Raw genomic sequence first — 23224 nt, 5'->3', positions numbered from 1 at the left:
GCTAGATGAATTGTTAGGTTACTTGAACACAGGACCATCATCTTGCATGAGTCCGGGTACATCTGCGATGTATGGGGTAGTAGTGGGTAAACTGATGAAAGTACAGTGTGCACGATAAGTATTCAGATTTGTAAGGTTTCATCGCAAGATAAGAAATAATTTTTTTGCTCAATAATGTACAGTCTGCACCCCTTCTTCAGACCCTTTGCTCAGTATTGAGTAGAAGCACCTTTTGAGCTAGTACAGCCAAGAGTCTTCTTGCAAATTATGCAACAAGTTTTTCACTCCTGGATTTGGGATCATCTGCCATTCTATCTTGCAGATCATCTCCAGTTCCCTCAGGTTGGATGATGAAGGTTGGTGGACAGACATTTTCAAGTCTCTCACAGAGTTGTTCTGATGACACGGCTTTGTTATTTTAACTATGTGCTTAGGGTCATTGTCTTGTTGGAAGGTGAAACTTTGGCCCAGAGTACTCTGGAAGAGGTTTTCATCCAGGGTATCTTGGTACCACATTAATCTTTCCTTCAATTGCTACCAGTTGTTCTGTCCCCCATAGCATGATGCGGCCACCACAATGTGTCACTGTTGGGATTATATTAAGCAGGTGATGAGCAGCGCCTGGTTTCTCCTGGTTACTGCTTAGAATTTACACCAAAAAGTGTTTTGCCAACTGTATGCAGGCTTTCTGACTGGTGGTGGGCTGCAGTAATAGTTGACTTTGTGGAAATTTCTCCCATCTCCCTACTGCACCTTTGGAGCTCATCCACAGTGATCTTGGGGTTCTTCCTTACTTTTCTAACCAAGGCTTTTTTCTCACAATTTCAAGTCAAGGAAGAGTTGTGATCATCCCAAACTGCTCAGGAACCTTGAGTGCTGGAGAAATCTTTTGTAACCTTAGCCATATCTGTGCTTCTTGGGCAGTTGCTTAAACCTCATGATTCTCGTGCTTTGATAAGCACTGTGAGGTCTTATATATATGGTGTTTGCCTATCCTAATCATCATGGGGTGCAGAATGTATATAAGAAAAAAAATAACTTTCTTGCCAATTGGCTACAATAACACAGAGTGAAAAATTTAAAAAGGGGTCTGAATTCTGTCATTACCCACTGTAGATTCATGCTGAGCAGAAATGATGAGCGTCAATAACACCTCAAAGAGAGCAATATGTATCATCCACTGTTGTCACCTAGTGGCGTTAGTGTGAACAGAACAGCCCTACACTTTGTGAATTATGCAATGGAGTACCTCAAATGGAGTGGAATGCACATTATCCAGACCCGATTTCCAGTAAAGATTTGTGTAGATTATCTTAATTCTGTACCCCTGAACCTTAGTGACCTGAGAGCTGCCTTTTGAGAAGAGTGGAAAGCCTTGTCTTGGTAGACTTGCAAACAGCATGAGATGTGGTCGTCGAGCAGGAATGGAATTGTATTTTTCATAAAATTTCACTCAAAAGCCAAATATCCAAACATTTTGCCAGCAGTGTATATATTACATGGTGCACGTATTTTGCAGTGACCCTTTTTTCTGCTGGTTTATGGGGTAGCAGGTCCCCCAGTACTTTGCACCCAGTTATGATGCCCTCTGTGGGTATGTTACTGATGGACCCCAGCAGTGGGCCTCAGGTGATCAGTAGTATGACTCTACAGCTCACACAGCCCGAGTGGCAGCAGTGACACAGACGTTAAGGCAACTACAAGATTTGATATAATAAAAAGACCAAAAACACAAATATCATGTCAAATAAAATGATTTTAATACCATTTTTGAGCAAAAAACTGCTTATGTTTATTCACTTGATGACCTATCATATTGTAACAATTTACAAACCTATTTGCTTCTCTTTACATTGAGGAGAGGAACAGAATTTTATCTAACAGCATCTCCACATGATGACAGTGTACAGCAGTATCCCCTTTCTTGAAAAACACCAATATTTGCCTGCCAAACCTGGTGTAAATATTGCTGGTGTTCATTTATGGAATTTGTCAGATTATAGAGATGAGAGCATCCTATGTTTGTGTGCAAATTCAGCCCACGTGACCAAGAAACATTGCTGGATTAGTGGTCAGTCGGCTAATCCGGCAAATTAATGCCCCTAGCAACTAGACCTCTGATTAGTTGCTAGGTGGCACCAATCTGGCAATATATCCAGGTCGAACCTAAACCCAAACATTGGGTCCCCTCATATCTAGTCAGATAAACATAGGGCATAACTGAAAAACCAGCGTTTAATCCCCAACACACAAGCAGCAAGACCTGTATATAAATTAAATTACGCTAAGAAAATTTGTAACGTTTCAATTCCACGCAAAACTTTTTTTTTTTGGTAACAGATACACTAATAGCAATGTAACAGAGTGCCCAAAAATTGGGTGTTATACAGTGTGGTTGTAATCCTGTGTGGAGAGACCAGTAGATCTAAAGTGGTTGTAAAAGAAGGATCTGAATGCTTTACATGGTTGTCATGATATACTGAGGCTTCTTTTGGCAACTTCTTTTTAGACTACATTCACAGGATAAAGGCTATTGCAAACAGGGTCTGTATTCCTCAAAGTGGGGACTTAATCTTCCTATACAATTTCAGCGTATTCCTGTTATTCATTTATGAATATAGTTTTATTTTTAATTTTGTTTAGTTGAAGTGGCTCTAAACTGAGGCTCATGTTAAGGCCTAAACTTTTCCAGCTAAAAAGAGCTAAAACGAACAAGAAGGGGTTGTCCAAGTACAACCATTGATCACCTATACACATGGTAGAGGTGTCTGGGAAGCAGTGGCTGTTGATAGAGATTATGCTTCCAGCTCTTTGCTCTGTGTGAAGACCAGTCACATCCATATCAATCCCGTGGATAGGCCACCAGTGCTAATTTATGGACAATCTCTTGAACAGATTTAAAGGACCGGTCTATTTCTGACAGAGCTGTTAAAGTAAATATTTGTACTCCACATTATGTAACAATTCTGGAACATCTTCTCTTATAGCTTGTGTCTTGTCATGCCTATGTTATTCCTTGTAGAAATGTATTAGTCAAGCCAAGTGGTTGTAACTGGTAACGCCTAGTTGACCATTTACTTTTTCAAAGAGGAGTAACAAGGGAACGACACAGAGGAAATGCAAGAGGCGACAGGTCCTCGAAAATGTAACAAATTTGGCTACCTACAGCTGCCACTAGAGGGAGTTTGGTAGCTTATTGTACAAGTATCCAGACAGGCTCCTTCAAAATGGCAGCTACTGATAGCAAACCTGACATTTTCTGAACGCATCAGAAAACATTTAGATCCAACTGCTCTGAAAATTTTAATCTCATTTGTAGATCATTTTGAATCTGCAAACATCATGGTTTTTATCAAGTAGAGTTTCACTTTAAGCATAATATTTTGTGTTATAAGGGATACAGAAAGGCAATTTTTTGCACAAAATTATAAAAGTGTATAGTTAATTCAGGACAATTTGTCGTAAGATTAAAATTTTCTGTGTAGGATAAGACTGGCCCCGGTTTGTACTACTGTAAAAGTCTCATTTCTATACTTTTGTGAATTTTCCTTTAATAAATCCAATCCAAGACTTGCCAATCTTGGAATGCACTATGATTTCAGAACATTATGAATAGTCACATTTAACGTAAGAATATTTATGAACGGAACTTCTTTATAAAGTACTTTTTTATCCCAAATTAACCCCAAGAAAGTGGGAAGCAAATTATATATTCTTACCAATTGCAGAATATTGAAGCCTTTGTCGAGGAAAAGGAAAGTTTCAAAAAAACTTCTAAGACTTCAATGTTCCTACCACAGTATGAGAAACTGGGCGAGTCGCGGTCAACCAATCACATCATGGGGACTTCAGGTGTAAAGTGATTACTTTAATTGTATCTAACTTTTCAACAAACTCTGCTTGAATAAATGGCAGAAGCAAAAATACAACTTTTTCATTTCTTAGAGAAAGGTACCAAGTTATTCAATTACTTGGCTTCTTAAGTGCCTCCTCTAGTGATCTGATTTTTACTCCGAAATCTCTGCTGAATTTCGTGTTGCTAACAAGACAGAACTCAATGGCATGTCATGTTACATAAAAGTTCCATGTGGACTGGCAGGGGAGCAGGGAACAGAAGAAAGTAGGTCTCTACTCATACTACCACTAGCCTCTGCAAGTCTGTTGAAAGATTAAGGAAGCATATGGTGTAAAATGTACCTAATCTGTGAAATAAAAATGGTTGGAAATAAATGGTAACTCCAGCATGTACACCTTGTAGTTCCCGAGGACTGCTGGTTGACCGTCACTATTCTATATAATATTCATCAGTTCCTTAACACAGGAGTGGTTATAACCAAATTTATATATTCAATAACCATATAAAGAGATATGTTTTACAGTAATAAGAAGTCATTTGTTGTGGGAGCCTGAATGTGATCATTCATTGATGAAGTAACTGTCAGGAAGGTTCGAGGCACTAGAACTGTGTGCATTACTGGAGGGGAGAAATCTTCAATGGGATCATTATCCTGGAATCCATCTCCTGTATAAGAGGGACTGAAATATATAAAACGATTAGTGTGGAATTTTATTGGGGTAACAGTATGTTCACATGTTTAGATTTTCTGATGCTATTTTTGAAGTGAAATCCGGATTTGGATAAACTGGGATGGGGAAGTATAAAGACCAGATGCAACTTTTCTTTTCTCCCGTTGTAATTTTAGTTTCAAAAACAGCATAAAATTCTGATAAATTCTATTTTTGCTTACAAAAGATGAAGACACAGTGATACAAATCAATTTTGCTGAATAAATTGAAACAAAATTCCCTGTATGGCACTCACCAGTAAAATCTGCTTACTTTTAATTTAAATGCCTTAAAAAGTTAAAGCAGCCAGGGCAGGCAGGAGCAAGGAATGTTATGCTACTACTGATCTTCCTGCAGCTAGAGGAATCACTGCAGTAGTGTGAATAGGCCGTCACTCTTGCAACACCCTCTGACCCCACCTGCCCTGGCTGCTTGGGCTTTTTAAGGTACTTGAAATAAAAGTAAAAATATTTTTTACTACTGTAGATTTGACTTGTGCTGTGTGCACATGACTGTGTGCTGGATGCAAGCTGTGCCATTGTTTGTGGCCTGGTTCACCCAGCCCATGTTCATTGAAAGTGCCGGGCCTTGTTTTAAATCTGATCAGGAATAGTACCGACTCTATAATTTGTTTTGTGGCTGCCCGGCACAGTGACCATGCATAAAAAGTCAATGGTGGCCATGAGCTAGCCATAACTTGTGCAGCTAGCTCAAGGCCATAATTTACAGTTGTGTGCATGAAGCCTTACTTTATGCATGCTGAGCACCACTGGACTTTAGCAGACACCGCATCACTCTCTTAAAGGGTCAGAAATAAGTGTATAATGGACAATGTCCCCACTTTCCTATTTTGTGTGCATTTGTCAAGACACCTTACATCTACACACTGGCCATTTGTATAGTGAGTTATGTTACTGCAGAATAGCTCCTATCCAAAAGCAAGAGTCCCTTGACCTTACAGCTGCAGACAATGGACAGTTGGCTGCAGATGTGTTCCATATGTCTATGGAAATGCTGAGGGTTTTTCCAGAAAATGTCTCCTACCTGTGTAGTAGACACATTCATCCCAGCCATCTTTCTGCCAGGCAGCATTCCTAATGTCATCCCTGGTCTGCAGATCAGTGTAAGCTGGGAAGAAAAAAAAGTGCATTAAAAATAACTAGGTTAACAATTATGTGATCTTTTACCAACAGATATGGCCCAATTGCTTTACTGATCACAGACATTCCAAGCTATAATAAATTCATCCTCTAAATGCCTTCCTTTGGGAAGGTGGAAAAGAGAGTTGGTGACTCTTACCACTCCCATAGACTTGAATGGAGGGTGGCCAAGCACGCATAGCCAACTCTCCCTTACACCTGGATGGGGACGGGGGGAGGGGTCAGTAGGTCCCCATTCTATAGAAAAGTGTAGAGCCCAGGAGAATATCATTAAGCCAATTCTTCTAAACAGCTTTATACCCGCATTAATGTTTTGTTGCTCTTGGATACTTCATGGCCAGTCACCAACGCCTTGGCCTTGACTATGGACAAATCTAGATACCCAGTCACTGTATTGTGTTAAAGTATATGTAAATTTTTACCCCACAAATGATGGACCATGTAAAGCTGTCCAATCTGTGAGAAAAATCCAGCTACAGCTTCACCACTGTCTTGCCGATACCGAATTGCACGAGCCCTGAGATAAAGAAACAAAATGGCAAAAATCATACTAAAACACCAACCCTTTTTTTTCTCTAGAATACAATGTTAGCTGAAATCTTTACAACATGGATGTGATGACAATTTTACACCTTTTATTTTATCTGTTCTAATGTAATCAGGTTAGGGTTATGTTCAGGTCTTTGTGTCAGTGAAAGATCATCAACCAGAAAAATTCAACTGGCAGGTTATCCAACCAAAGAGGATTATTCCACCTGCTGTACTGCTCACTCAATAGTGACATAATGTGTGTATAAGACAACCCTAGCCTATTTTTATGGGCCTATGGCAGGGAACAGACATCTCCTGATGTTTCGCCATACATACTAGGAATATATAGTATTGTAAGTGAAGCTGGTATTGCAAGCCTTAAGGTAGTCACAAAAACCATGGAATAATTTATTTAAACACACTAGCCAGCGTCTGTACACTGAAATGTAGGCATCACCAGCATCGGGTCACATACTGTGTACAACTTCCATTTTTAAGATAAAGATGAGGCGCAGTAGTCCCTCATCTAACCAACTAAATGGCAAAAGAGAGGCACAGCCTACTAAATGTTTCATTGTACTAAACAGCGTTTCTGCTTTATCTAAGGTCCTCTTTATACTTGAATGGGGATTTCCAGCCCCAGAAAGTTAATGGTAAAGACCCTGAATAGGAGTATTTTAACATATGGTAATTCAGGATCGGAATCAACTCCATACACAAATCAAGGCACAACCAATATGACTGCACTTTATCGGAAAATACCACTAAAATTGCATAAAAAGTAGTAAGATAATGTAGAATATTTTAGGACAATGAAAAGCATTTGTGGTAAATACCCTTCAATGAGGTGTAGGGCAGGGTTTTAGAAAAGGCTTAAAAGAGGCCAAGTAATAGAATATACGCTGGAGATCAATATTAGAGAACAGCACACAATTTCCTAAATGGCATGGTAACTGTAGTCCTATGTGAATATATCTGAATATGTGTAAAATAGCAGTATTTTAAGTTTATTTTGTAAATTGTATATATTCGAAAGCACAGAATAAAAATGTAAACGAGATCATTGAAAAAAAAAAAAAACATTAATCAGAATGAGTGAACACTTTCAGTGTTGCCACACGTGACGTTTGTATTGCGTCTACAAATGCCCGGGGCAGGGCTTGGCCCGATCACATATTTATCCATGGAAACTAATGCAATCTATAACCAGCACCCGGGTGTTTTCAATTGCAAAAATGCAAGGCACTGGGTGCTAGTTACAGATTCCATGGATAAATATGCTATCGGACCAAACCCCACCCCCAGGCGTTTTTCCAACGCAATACAAAAGCTACATGTGGCAACACCATCAGATACCTGCAAGTTATTAGTCTTAATCTGGCACCTGGTGCTAATTTCCTTAATTATCAGAGCCGTGCCAAATTTTTCTTCTTTTTTCTATTGCAATTATCTGACAAACCCCAACTTTTCCAGTATTCGCTGACTGTGCAGAAATGGTGTACCGTTCCAAAGTGACAGATACCCTCCAGCAGCAGGCTGTCCAGACAAAGATTGTCCATCACTTGCTGCAGGCATTACAATGCCTGCAAGGCTGCTGGTCCCATCTTCACAGCCAGCAAATGCAAGGTTATACAATCACTAGCTGAGCAGTCACCACTTTGGCTACAGGTTTAGAAATGCTCAGTTTTTGAACCCATTCCTTGTACAAAATATTTTAGCCTGCCAGTCAGGCTTTTTTTAAGTCATACAAGTTTTTGAATAGGTATTATTAGTCGAATGTATTGTATCCTTACCAGTGGTTCCCCCATTCAATCATGGTTCCGGGCTGGAAAAGAAAAAAAGCATGTCCCATGTAGCAAAATGGAAAGTTTTAGGAGGCCAGCACTAATAATTTAAATCAAACTGAATTGTAGGTCTCAAGCACAAAAGTCACCAGCAATAATACTTAGCATCACATGCTTATTACAGTACCAGTTTAGCAGCAGTCTGTACACACCACAACAGCATCAAACAGATAGAAAAATAGCAAAAAGCACAGGCGTAGTCCACCGAATCCATACCAATACATTCCGTGTGACTGCCTATAATACAGGCTGCACATGTAGGACCTGCATCAATGCAGTGGGGATTGTGGACCCCTGTCATGCAGATTACAGTGGCTTTGGGACCAATGCTTTGGCCCACTATAGGTGTGATCTTCCCACCGGCTAAGATGAGAAAATAAATTTTAAAATCATGGTAGAAGTATTTCTTTTCTGGTGGTGTAGTATAGGTCGTATCTACTCGTGGTGGAGATTGCTGCTACAAGATTCTCAAAAGCGAGGCTTACTGAACACTCCTATTCAACTTGTATTACTGAATATCTTTATTTTAGTCTTATTGTGATATTTACCTCCTTAGCCAAGTAAGCAACATGTGACTGCATATATGTGTTTCAGAGTTGTATGTGCTGTTTGATACCATGCATGTACCACCAACCACATTTTAGGAATTAAAAACAGTCTACTCTCAGTTTTGACCATGCAGATTTACAAACAGTGCTAGGTAGCAGCCCTGGACATCTGTGTGATTTGTTTGTAGGAGCACAAATATGAAAAATGCATTTATATTCCAGGATTGTTGCTGTACATAATGCAAAGAGGGAATGTCCACATACACGGCTTTATGTGTGATCTCTTCATTACACTGCCCCACAACCTCTCAACTCTGAATCACCTCTAAGTGACAAAATAGCACTCCAGCAGAAGCCCACTACATTTTTTTTAACAAAGTGGAGAGGAGGAACTGTGCAGCCTCTTGATGCAGAGATCTCATCTGCTAGTTCAGCTACAATCCTGGAATATAAATACACTTTTTTCACAATCATGCTGGCACTTACAGAATACAAAGTATAGTTAGCTCCACCAAGGCTGGTATCTAACATGGAATGCGGTTTGGCAACGACAAAACTCTTGATGGAATGCCTTTAATTCATAAGCAGTGGTCATTTTTAGATTTTATGTATCTTTACATAAAACTTTAGAAAATCTTATTTCTGCAGCGGATTCTGGAGTTTTAGTGAAGTTTCAATTTATAGATTATGCAAAGAAAACAACAATGCAGCTATATCATTGGAGAAAGATATCTATAACATATCCTTGAACTGTTGACCTAAAGGGCAGAAAGAGTCGCTGAAACAGAATTAGGGGGCTGTACTTTGTTACCACACATGTTTGACCATTGATCAAAAGCTGTAAAAAAATAACCTTCAGTGGCAATGCTCTACATAAGGCTTTTTGCACAGGATTTAGTTGGTTCCAGATGCTAAACAGAACTCAAACATATCCGTTAAGTTGGTTTGGGCTGCTTAATCTGGTGCACACACACACACACGGTTTGCTGTAACAAACTCGCTTGTGTGTATTTCGGCTTTACAAAGCTGAAATAGAGTACAGTTCATGCAGGTGAAGCTCCAATGTACCAAGATTCGGACATTGTACCGGTGAAAGCACCGTTAAGCCCCACCCCACACTGCTTGCCTATTCCGCCCCCTGACCCACTGTGTCGGGTCTTCAACTCTTCTCCTCTGGACGCAGATAAGATTGTGGTGCAGAGAGCCATTTACTTTCTGCATCATCACTATTCCCCTGCACCAGCTGTGTGGCCGGCAGGCGCATTGTGATGATGTCATCATGTCTGCATGCATCGCTACACACAGCAGTGGCAGAGGAAATTGAGAAGAGCTGCTGGGGAAAGGGGAAATGGGAGTGTCTGGTGTTCATTATTTTTTGAAACAAAGTTGAAACAAAGAAAGGAAAAGAGGGGGTTCCATTAGATGAGGAAGGGCCACACTATGAAGAGACCACAATATGTGGAGGTATTAGCATTGCGTTTTAAAACACATTGCAAACACATCCTGAAAAACGCAACTCTTAATATATTGGTGTTATAATAAATACCAATGTGTTTTGAGAATGCCTTTTCCCTGAACAAAAACAAAATGAAAACGCACGGCCTAAGGGTACATTAAGATGGACACCTGTAGCCTGGGTGAGTATAAAGCCACAAGCAGGAGATAGAGAAGAGAGTGGCCGGAACCACAACACGGCAAAATATAGGGTATGTCCTATATTTCTTTGTGCACGGTCACAGTGCAGTGAGCCAACGTGCTCACCGCACAGTGACCAGATGCCATAGGCGTCAATAGGGACTGATATCTGGCCACAAAATGGTAAGGCTGTACATTGGTCGCCAAAAATGTACTGGTAGTATTTCCACGTAACATTTGGTGGGCCCAGGCCTCCCATTGACTCTGAATATTGATGTAATGAAGAAACAAAGAAGATTTAATGATGTAATGAAGAAAATTGAAGATCCCTTTGAAGAAACCTATCATCCTATATGTTAACCTCTAAAGTTGCCTTACAATCTTTGATAATTTTTAATAGACAACTGCAGACAATTTCTAACATTGTTTATGCATAGCTCAATGTAAAACACTTGTGCAGTTGTAATCAAAAGTGGTCATACTACATGGTGAAGTATGGTAACTGTGATCTTATTCTAGCTTGCTGACCTGGAATCTGTTTACAGCAGTGATATGGTGCAGAGGTTATTTCATCACAAAAGTGAGTTACTGCCACAAGACCATATATATATATATATATCACTGAAACATATAAATTATCAACAGTTGTAGAGGCACTCCAAAAGAACCCATAAATCATAAAGCAGTAACATGATACATGTGATATAATTTGTTAGTACTGTCCTCCAGGCCACCACCATACAATTATGTGACAAGTAACACATACTGAATTAAAAAGCATCTTCATGCAAGAGTAAAAAACAAACAAACAAGCTCACCCTAAGTAGGTAAGACCGCAGCTCGTAAATATTTGGCCCTGATCTAGGGACAGGCTCATTCCAGAAACTGAATTCAAGTAGTAGCTGATTTTTACGGGACAGCAACATTTGGCCCCGTTCTTTGCGAAACTCTGTGAATTCCTGTCAGTGAAAAATCAGAAACTGATGACACTAAACAAACTTATGGAACAAATTCAGAAATACTAAACAGCAGCACCAGTGCCTTTCACTTTTGTATCACAGACTCTGTCTGCAGTATTGTCTATTCATTTGTTACAATTACCACAGAACCAAATTATATATCAACAGGATCCAATGAATGCTTCATGTGACAGATCTTGCAATGCATTGTAGTTACAGTACTATTATGAAATATATATCTTCATATATTCAACTTCAGCGCTTATGTGGGTTATTCTGATACACAAAACCTGTCCATATGTTGGGACTTGTTCATGTTTTCCACTTAGAGGGTCCCTTCTTTGAGCCAGAAAAGAGGGCCTTTAAAAACAGTGCCATTGGTTTGGCTGAACTGGTCCATGTATGTAACAATGTAAAAAAAAAAAAAGTTTTGGAAACTTTTTCCCCCTGAAACCTATGGTGAAGGTAGTAAACAGTAATATAGTGAATGAGTGGTGTATTCTTAAGCAAGTCCCTACACTGCAGATACATAAGGAGAAGAAGATACAACTTCACTGCTTATAAACCATGATGATGCCAAACTCTAATAAAAAAATAATTTAGTTCTATAAGAAGTTAAGCAAATCAAGTTAGCCTGTAAACGGTTAAAGGACCTGTCAGGGCGATTGTGGGACACTAACCTAGCCTCAGGTCCTTATGGACCAGTGGTTTAGAGTTTAAAATTACCCTTTAGAATGTCCACAAGTGTCTATTAAAAAAAAAAAAAACCCTTAATATTTACCTGGTTCTGGGGCTCCCCGCACCCATGTAGTAAAGCCAGCGTACTACAACCGGCTTTACTGGGTGTGCAACGTGGTTATGGTACTTGCGCAATGAAGCCCGGTGTACAGCTCCGGGCTTTGTTGAAGAACTACGCAGGTACGGGGAGCACAAGACAGATGGTTCCGATGCACTTCATTGGACCTATCTCTAGGCAAGTTTCAAATTTGTAATTTTTTTGATAGGTCCAGTGGAGGAACTAGCCACTGGGTGATTTGGGACACTAAATCACTGGTCCATGAGAACTCGTGGGGTGGTTTAGTGTCCCAAATCTTCCTGACAGTTCCTCTTTAAAGAGAAGAAAAATCAAACCAATTCCTACCCTGCTTAAACATTTCTTGGGGTGATAGTCACCCCGTTCTCCTGGTCACCATGAGCTTTTAGGTGCAGAAGTCTAGAAATGTGATTGAGATCGCAGACTTAAGGTCCCTGACTTCCCATGAAAAACTAAAATGGACTGTTGCTGATAATGTTGACTCTTGTGAATAAATGGATCGTCATTGTGTTCTCATCAGTCTGCGGCACTGAGGAGCACTGAGGAGACCCAACCACGTCGAAACAGTGCTGTCTACAGTTGGAGTCTGTTCCTTCTGGAATAGATATACTGGTTTGGTTTTAATCCCACATCGTGTCCATAAGGCTTCCATAAAGGGAACCTGTTACCGTATTTTTCACAAATCAGGTAATGACAGGTTCCCTTAGAGCCCTGGCAACTAACTGACGCCCTTCTTTTAGCTAAAAAGGATTCCCCTCAGATCCCCATATTTTCAACTTTTAATTATAGTTTTACCTGGTATCTAAGCATTGGCTACAGCGAGTCGAGGTGGCCGTGGCCTCCTCCGGCTGAATCCAGTAGCTCCTCCCTTTGCTATCTCTGTATGCAGCTGTAATGTCATGTGACCAGGGTGACATCATCACAGGTCCTATAGCTTTTGTAGCATTAGAAACTGTACACCAAGCACATATTTCATGAAATCACAGCAGCATGCATGGAGAGGAGTAGAAGTCTATGGAGGCTGCTGTGATTGTTTTATGTGGTCAGATATGTACATGAGGACAGGTTGCTAATTTTAAGCAGCTTCAGGACCTTTGATATCACCCTGGTCACATGACATTAGGCCATGCCCCTTGACTCGCTCCAAAGATGCCTAGATACCAGGCAAGATTATAACTTTGATTTTATGGGGATCTGAGGGAAACTACTTTTAGCTAAAAGAAGGGGGTTAGATAGTTACTAGAGCTCTACTGGAACCTGTCACTACCTGTATTTGTGAAAAACATGGTGACGGGTTCCCTTTAAGGTCATGCTTGATGTCATGGGAGCTGCCTTACAAGGTAGCAAAAAGAGGCATGGTTTTTCTTTATCCCATCCTGGAAAATTAGCATAGTTTCCCAGAATCCCAAAAGCCATGAAGCATCCATGGCTATAAGACTACACCACGGTCTCCTTCAGGAGAACTCTTATTTTCCAACCCTAGAGAGGGAATAGTACATACAACAAATAGTGTAACTCAAATCTGTAGTAGACCCCTTAGTGGTGGATGTTTCAGAATAATTTTTACTGTAAACACTACTACATTTTAATAAAACTAAATGGTAATTGTCTTTAGCATGGTCAAGTCATGTAATAAACCACTTCTACCTTCTCCCTAGGTTATTTGGGTCTCGGACAGCTGGTAGATCTGGTCCTGCTCCCAAGATTAATGTGGGAGCAGGAGAAACTGCAGCAACGTTGAAAGAAGTCTTTAATGGGAGGTCAGCATTGAGTTAATAAGTATATTGTGAGAAAAAATGGTTTACATTAAAATACATGGATGGACTAGGACAGCCAAAACGTCAGGCACTGTTAAAGAGGCCCAGTATTCAGGTTCTAATATAGGGCATTTCAATTACATGAAAAGCAGACATGTAATACTGAAGAGGTCACTGCAGAAGCACTATGTAGACTTCCTGAGCTGCACCTAATCAGAGCAGGAGACTTGCCTTGTTTTTCCTAAGTTTACTCATCACTTCTGTGAGTGCTGGATATCCTCCTTCATACCGCCACAAATGAACTGGAGCATGACAAGAGATGAATAAAACATATCAATAATTTATATAACATGATATATAATCATATGCTATGTTATAAACGCCAAAACAAGAAGACACATACCTGCCTGATCTTGTTCCCCATACCATGTATTCCAAGTGCCCACCAATGTACATGGGTATTCCTCTCCTGCATGGACCTTTGGAAGTACTTCCTCACTTAAAAACATTTAAAGTAAATTGTAATATAACATTTAACAATAGTAAAAGTCAATATACTATGAATTTTTGTATTATAACTTAACTGAGGCTTTTTCCCCAGTTTTCCTCTTCCCACCAAAAAAGTACATTCACTATGAAATCTGCAGATGACATTCCCCCATCTTCTGGTATCTGAGAATCCTGTTTCCATAGTGTATAACAACGTTCAGAAAAGGCAATAAAATAATTCAGGGCTCTTCCTGAGGTCCTCAAACAAACCCCTGGTGACGATGTACTACATATTCTGAGATCTCTTACAGTAATTCCCCCCTTTCTTATTATTTAATGTAGAAACCGTTTTCCTACTAGCACAATACCACTGTTACAATCCTGGCTGTACATAAATCACAAGAAATATTTGTATTTGGCTACAGACATATGATTTCAGTTGGTCTAGGAATCCCAGACATGACTGCAGTTTGGCACTGTTGTTCTGAGGGGAAACAGGGACTCCTTACATCATGTACAACTATGCTTGAAATCCCATCCCTGGCATTGTGTTAGGTCCATGAAAATTTGGCCGAAGAAGGTCCGAGATTCACAGACCACGCATGTAAGGGTGTTTCGCTAGCCATAGTCTTTAATATGTACATTATGTCATGCCTAAGCTGTCTTTCTTCCACGTTGGTTCATCTATAGTTTTCACTTTAGAGACATAGCTTACCAAAGTTTGTTGTAGGCATCGAGACATTCTGGTTTTACATTGTGAACTGGAAAAACAAAAGGAAACATGAAAATGAATGCCACACTGTGCAAACAAATGGCATGCCCGATAACACACAAAGTTTCAGCACTTAAGCTAAATATTATTAAGTTAAACATTTTGCCCATTTTATATATTTAAGTATTCCCTCAGAAAACATTAAAACTGTACATGTGTATAAAATATATTAGTATATTAATACCTTATTCATATTAACACTTGATACTTTGTTGTGTAGACAGTTCACCATTGGCACCAATGTAATATTTTGTCAGACCGCCTTTTGTTCATCCCTATACAGGCTATCCCCGGGTTACATACAAGATAGGTTCCATAGGTTTGTTCTTAAGTTGAATTTGTATGCAAGTCGAAACTGTACATTTTATAATTGTAGCTCCAGACAAAAAAAAAATGACAATTGGAGTTTCAAAATTTTTTTGCTGTAATGGAACCAAAGATTATCAATAAAGCTGCATTACAGACACCTTACAGCTGATCATTACAGTCTGGGACTATAGTAAAGCATTCAGGGAGCTTCACCAGAGGTCACAGTGTGCAGAGGGGTCTGTCTGTAAGTCGGGTGCCCTTAAGTAGGGGACCGTCTGTATATTGTGCACAACAACCATATACAGAGACTGAAGTCTTAGGGGACAATTATCAAGCTTTTATTCCAGAAAACGTTTGTAGAAGCCCTAAAATAATCGCAATTTCTAGCAACCGTTCAAGCTGAACGGTTGCTTATTAATTCTGCAATTGTATGCTAGGTATATGCTGCAAAGCCGGCCGAAGCTTCTTGATGCATCCGACAGGGACTCACCACACCGTGACCGCTTGCCATAGACCTCAATGGGGCCGTGTCAAGTAGGGGGAAATGAGTTATTTCTTCCATTACACAGAAAAATAGAAACTGTATATTAGGTTTATCTTTACCTTTTTAGTGTGTGCTCACACATATAATTTGTGTCTTATTTTTTTTTTTTTTCAGAAGGAAATAGAAACAAACGTTTGGCACACATTCCGCATTTCTCCATTCTAGCTGTCATATGACACCATCATTTAGTGATATACTTTAGGCATTTTCACTATTATTTCACTAAGTTTTCAAGCCCATCTGACATTAGGTCTTGTAGCTGTCTAGTCTCAATTCTCTTCAATTGTGGTGATGAACGTGCCAACCTATTGTGTCATTATTACTCTTATCTCTCTATTGAGATCACTTAAGGTTGTCACCAGATTTTGACCACCCTGACTTACAATGCCTGCTGATAAAGGGTTACAAGTCCTCCACATATAACCTAAAATTAGCAGCCAGTGGGGACCTCTATCTTAATTACAGACGTTTTAATGATATAAGCTGAAATTTGTTTTTGTGACTCATGTATGGGAACTGTGACTCTTCTCTCTCTCTCAGGCTGGCAGTGAACCACACTCCATTATTCTGACTGACAGCTCTGTCCCTTCAAATCCCTGCTCTGCCTCCTTGTACTTAGGGACCGTCTGCTAATATTCAACTACAGACATAAACCTCTATTTACTTGTAGGAAATAGTGTAAATTTTTTGTGTCTTGTGTCACATTCATCACATGTAACCAAAGTGACATCACTGCAGGTCCTTTAGCCTTCTAATAAAAGCAAACTCTACAACATATGTAATTACATGAAGTCACAGCAGCCTCCATGAAGAATGGAAAGGAGTAGAGGTCCATGGAGGCTGCTGTGACTTCATGTGGTCAGATACATGGGGTACAGTTTGTCACTCTGGTCACATGACATGAACTGTGACCAGTAAGGAGGCATAAGACATGGGGATTAGATGGGAAGGTACACACCCTCTTTGATGCCAAATAATAGAAGATAAAAGGTAATTTATGTGGAAGTAAGCGAAACAATTTTAGTTAAAAGAAGAGTCTTAGTTAATAGGGCTCTATAGGAACCTGTCACTGGCTGTATACGAGTACATGTGCAAATGTGGCGACAGATTCCCTTTAACTTTAAATTTATTAATCTCTAACCAAAGACACTGACAAATATGTCAATAGTATACCATAAAGTTATTATTTGCTTGAACATTATTTGACCTAAGAAAAAAGTCACATAAAACTTTAATAGTTACATTGTATTTTGTAGAGGTTGCTGGTCTCCCTCTTGGCTAGTAGATTTGAATGAGCATCTTTACGAGGATCTACTTTACGAACAAACAGTGATCTCAACCAGCTGTCTTCTCGGGCTTTTGAGCTGGAGGTAGAGAGGCCCCTGCAAAAAGATAAATCATATTAAATGTGTTAAATTGTATCTTTTTATTAATATAAATCAATATACCAGCTTCTTTCTGGAAAAATCAGTATGTGCTCCTTAAGTCCATGAAAGGCTATGGGGGGCGAATGCCACTGAGCTCCACAAGGGAGACATCCGGAACATCAGCAAATCACTGCTTGCTACCAATGTTCATCTTCCTGCTTTCATGGGGATGAACCAGAGAACTTACCCCACTGGGTCTGACAGACATTTAACCCCTTAAAGGGAACCCATTACCAGAAATTGACAAAACAAGCAGAATAACACCTTTAAAATAGTTTTTTTCCACTTTCTCACCTAACGCCAGCCGCCCCCGCCCCCCCCCCCCCTTGTGCAACCTCCTTTACAGTGTAACAGCCTGGGAAGCTACAGCACAGAGGGGGTCTGGTAATGCCTCCCAGATCCATTCTGGCTCATTAGCATTAATTTTAATAGGAAGGAGGTCATGGATGACAAATATAATAAGATTATCACAATCACAGTGCCTGGATCTGTGCTCGATTTTGAAGGTAGATTTCCTTCAAGGATACAGCCGCTAATGAAACAAGCACTTTTTTTGTTTTGCCATGCTCAATTTATATAGGGCATAATTTATAAGGTAAAAAATAAAAAAGCATAATGATAAAAATATATTAATCCTTTCCACTTGTTTTTTTAATTAAAATGTTTACACAATCCATCCTACTGTATAATACATGAGATAATTACTCTAACCTACAGAATAATTTTAAGGAAACAAATATTTACATGTTTTCTTATGTTTCACTACTTTTTGAGGGAAACTCGTTTGTTTATGCGTCACCATATTCGGAATTTTTAATTACAGGCAGTCCCCAGCTTACGTACAAGATAGGGTCTGGAGGTTTGTTCTTAAGTTGAATTTGTATGTAAGTCGAAACTGTATATTTTATAATTGTATATCCAGAAAAAAAAATTTTTGGCCCCAGTGACAATTGGAGTTTAAACATTTTTTGCTGTAATGGGACCAACGATGATCAATAAAGCTTCATTACAGACACCTTACAGCTGATCATTGCAATCTAGGATTATAGTAAAGCGTTCAGAAAGCTTCACCAGAGGTCAGAGGGGTCTGTCTGTAACTATGGGTTGTCTGTAAGTCGGGTGTCCTTAAGTAGGGGACCGCCTGTACTCAAATTGAAAGAGAATTCTTAGGGAAATGTTACTGCAGGCTAAGAAAATGTTTTTATTGGCACCATTTTGGGTTACATCTAATTTTTTTATCACAATATTTTGTGAGGTAAGAAGCACTAATATGGCAATTTAGAAATAGTTTTAGAATTTTATTTCCTTCACGTTATGGGTGTAAGAACATAATATCCTTTTAGCCATATGTGGAAGCCACAGCATTGTTTGTGAGCCCATAGAAATACATTTGTCCATGTGCTTTCCATGAATAAACAGGTAGCACACAGACAAAAACATCATACATTACCAGAATTTTCCTTTATTGCCAACAGTAGCAAAATACTTGACTGAAAACCAATACTACGTCTAATCAGGATAACCATGACTGGACAGCGGTCACATTTTCTGTGATCAAGTTTTTGAAGCAAAAACAAGGAGCAAATTGAAAATAGAAACAACATATACAACTGGTTTTAGCTTCAAAAACTGCATCATAACACCGGAAAGCATAAACCCAGTCCCTGTCCGTGCCAGGATGGCATGAGAGCGTTTACATCACATGAACAAAAAGATATTTGGAAATCGTGATAACAGGATGAGCAAATATTGCAGTTTGGTCAATGATTACCTGCACTATAACCGGCTTATGATGATTATATTAACTGAGTACTGGACTATCAACCTTTCAGAACCCTGAATAAATCATGGATTATTCCTAAATTTGGAGAGAAACAGATACTATTGTGGTAGCTTAAGGAAAACTGCATTTATAGCCATTTACAGTGAGGTATTGTATTATACCTTGTTATTTACATGTAACCACTTTTAAATGCAGCTGGAGGAAGGGTATTGGTCTTTAAATAGATATAAAAGGTCAAACATACAAAGTAACAAGGTCACACAGAGAAATGTAATACGTGGGGCCCTTCTTGGTAGGGTACTAAACCATAGGATAACCATGAACAATGTCATAATACGAAAATTCTCAGGGTGCAAAAGGCTTAGATTTAAAGTGGCCCCCATTCCATCTGGTAGAGTGAACGGGGTGGAACCTACATCTCAAGTATCTAAAACATCTTGAGGAAATGTCACACATACTGTACATGAAGGCCACTCTCCATCCAAGTCAAAGCAAGTGCCAAATATAGCCAACCAGACGACTCAGCACTCCCATAGAGCTATATGGAGAGTTGGTGAGACCTGCATCTATCAATTATTTATCTATTAAATGTCGGTAACTGCCCCTTTAAGAAACATCTGAGGAGATTTATCAAAATAGTCTGGAAAACTGTTCTAGTTGCTCATGGCAACCAATCAGAGCACCGCTTTCATTTTTCCACAGCAGGTTATAAAATTAAAGCTGATCGCTGATTGGTTGCCTATAACATTTTAGCTCTCAGACAGTTGATAAATGAGCCCTGCAGAATTGGGCTACATACATTTACACAAGGGTATGTTGAAATGGCAAAAACAGACAATGAAAATAACTAACACGTTTATTCATTGTCTATGTGCTGAAAACATATCAAACACCAGCAATTGTGTAAAATGTCACCTATAGCAACCAATCACAGCAAAGTCTTCACTTAAAAGCAGTAAAAAAATAAAAGTTGATCTGTGACTGGTTGATTTCAGCATCAAAGACAGTTTTCATTTCATAGTGATAGAAGTTTGAGTAACATTCTTCTATAAGGCAGGTTTCTATGTAGGCTCTAGTAATACATAAAAAAACTGTAAAATGACTCTACCAGGGTCTGATAGAAATAGAATTCTACATTTCTACCAACCCAAAGCTAAAAAAGACATATGGCTACATATCAGTGACGGAAATGATATTCGTTGTACATAAGGTGAACCTAAAATCAACAGTGATGGTCAAAGAAAGAGGTGGCTTATCTGCAAGTTGCTGAGCAAGTCCTGTCCACCTCTGCTTATGGAAGGAAGATGAATGTGATCAATATCTGAGAGCAAACACATTATCCTGATGGGTCTAGAGAGAGTGTGGCACAAGATTATTCACACAGCAGTAGCATTCAGCCCGTCTGCAAAATTGTGTGTGGTACTGCAATTCATTTCCTTTAAAGGGATTTACCTATGAAGGTAGATCGGATGGTAGGTGGATCAATAGGACGTGAGGATAGCCCTTTTGTTATGCGGCTACTGGGGCGTGGAGTAGCCGCAGCTGAGGTTACACGGGATGGCTACTCCACGCCCCAGTAGCCTCTTTGTTCCTCCGACCCAAAATCTTCAGCGTGCAGCTCCTCGTAGTTGCACGCTCTCCTCCGACGAACGTGCCGTCTGTGCATGTGCAGAACAGCAGGCCCGCGCCTATGTGGTCACTGCTCCAAATCCGGGCTACCCTCACATCCTATTGATTCACCTACCACCCAATCTACCTTTATAGGTAGATTCGTGGTGGTAGGTTCCCTTTAATACAATGGTGCTGTAATATGCCACATCAGTAGTCTCAACACTGGCCCATTTCTGAACAAGTCCCAAATCCCAGAACGGTCAACATTTAGGTCCCAGAGGGCATCCCTAGCTCCAAATGCACCATCGGTGATGATGTCACATTTTCTGTGCATGTGGCACCAGTACCGATCCCTCAACTGAAATGTAAATATTACTTTTTTTTTTTATTCCCCCAAAAGCAGAATACCATTTTATGGGCTGTTGTACACGAACATGTGCACTGTATGGGGGCACAATCCCACGGGCTGCACACAGTGCAGAGGACGGAGTCCCCGCATTATATATAAATACAATGAAAGGACGTGCACTCTGCTGGCCCTACAGTTAATACAGCTGCGGGGTGGCTGTTTGGTGGCAGAGGGAACTTCTCTGCATTATATTTCTATTTAATTTCAATTAAAACAGACTTAAGGCAAGTGATTGTGCTGCAGTAGTTACCTCAACAGCTAGAGATCACTATGATGATGTGATCGAGCACCGACAAAAGTGCTGACTGGGCCACCAAATTTGAGAAACATTCTTCTACAGGCAGTTATATAAAAAGCGTAAAATGACTTTACCAGGGCCTGATTGTATTGGTAGAACTACATTTCTAAGCCATGTGGGCTACATATCAGTGATGGAATAAGATGAACTTAAAAATCAACAAAAAAAAAAAAAATCTTAAAGTACAGAGGACAGGACAGGTATAATGCCTTAAGTTGGTAATGATTAGAACTGGACCTGGAGGAGAGTTCAGTATAGTAGCCCTATATCCATACACTCACTTCTGGCAGGTGTAGGTGTTATTCTACACATGGAGAGTAATGACAAGCACATTCTACCAGATGCTCAGTACTGGTCATTACAGATAGGAGCGGGGTCTCTAGAGGGAAAGTATGGGGGTCCCTGGAGTAAACCTCCCATAGTCTATCGCGCTGCCACACACTGTGACCTTGAGCTGCCCACAGTCACAGGCACGCGCGTGGCACGGGCACAGCGAAGGGCACACGCGGGCATGAAAGAACAAACTAACAACCGCATCCACAGGGCATGTACCCGTGCACACCATCTCTCAGTGACCGCGGTCTGCAGGAATCATTACATGTTTTCTTATGAAAAAGTCTTATGAGAAGACACACTGCAGCGAGCCGAGGAGCTGATCCTGCAGGGGGACAGGCCCGACACAGCTCTCATTCTCACCTGACCAGCAGAACGCTGGGCCCGCAGGCCTGAAGCTTCACTGCCCTACTCAATGCCACGGACATGGCTCTGCTCGCCATCTTGCACAAGGTACTGCGCTGCCAAACAACGTCAGTTACCGGAGGAGGAGCTGCACTGTAATACTGACAGACACCACCAGGTGGTGAACTGCTGTAATGCTGGCAGCAGCCACTGGAGGGCCCACACGAGCTTGTGTTGTGTTTAGGGAGGTGCGCGCGCACGTTACTGCTGCGTTCACGCGTTACGATTGAATGGAATCCAGGTTCATCAAGTTCTTTTTCCACTTTGCATTGTTTTTTTTGCACTTAAATTTTAGACACTTAATGATTGTGAATGATTTCGACACAAATGTTTTACTGTATACTGTGTAGAGAATCCTTTCACATTTAATACTATAAGCAACAGTGCTCCTACCCTTCTGCCCCTGGCATGTGCCCAAACACTAGTTTACCTGACTAAATTCTGAAGGGTGGCTTCTGTGATTCATTGGGGGATACTAATGTATAGCTGAGCATTTACCACAGCTTGTTTTCTAATAAAGCTTTAATCACTACTATTTACTCATATTAGAAAATCTTCACATATGACTACACAGTGAGCTTAGCATTTAGGAAATTGTGTGTTGTTCTCTCATTTTGATCTGCAGTGTACAATATTTTAATTAAATCTACCATCAAAATCAAGCCTGGTAAACCAGGGGCACTTGCTCATAAATCCAGGCACCCTGACTGTGGTAATCTCAGAAGGGCTCCTTGGGGTGTTAAAGAGCCCCTCCATGCTATAGATTCACACTGTTGACCCCTCACCCTCTGCTCCCTCAACACTTCCAGACAAAGTTAAAAAAAAACAAAGAGGGTCTTGGAGAAGCTCTTGTAACATCCAAAGGAGCACTTCAGGCTCTTCAATTAAAAAAAAAGTGGATTTAGAAGGAAGGAGAAGATTGCCACAGTCACAGTGTCTGGATCTGGGAGTTTGTGCCCCTGGTTTATCCTGCTTGACTTTGATGGTAGATTTCATAGACGCAGCACACGGGGTCCCTTGGTGGAGAGAC

General features: G+C 40.2%; 1 protein-coding gene across 1 annotated transcript; it reads right to left on the bottom strand.

Annotated features, from left to right (window-relative positions):
* Window positions 1–1738: 1738 nt before the first annotated feature.
* On the bottom strand, window positions 1739–22303 carry NIPSNAP2 (nipsnap homolog 2). The gene is made up of 10 exons (XM_072136214.1): window positions 22153–22303; window positions 17171–17310; window positions 15019–15064; window positions 14218–14312; window positions 14046–14116; window positions 11103–11243; window positions 8051–8082; window positions 6149–6243; window positions 5611–5694; window positions 1739–4536 (listed from the first exon to the last, which is right to left on the bottom strand). Exons 1-10 carry the CDS (start codon window positions 22230–22232, stop codon window positions 4472–4474), a joined length of 849 nt encoding a protein of 282 aa, XP_071992315.1. The 5' UTR covers window positions 22233–22303; the 3' UTR covers window positions 1739–4471.
* Window positions 22304–23224: the final 921 nt, after the last annotated feature.

The sequence above is a fragment of the Engystomops pustulosus genome, chromosome 2, assembly GCF_040894005.1.
Source record: "Engystomops pustulosus chromosome 2, aEngPut4.maternal, whole genome shotgun sequence".
NCBI lineage: Eukaryota > Metazoa > Chordata > Amphibia > Anura > Leptodactylidae > Engystomops > Engystomops pustulosus.
The sequence above is the reverse complement of the archived record's forward strand: the minus strand, read 5'-3'. Positions and strand labels throughout refer to the sequence as shown.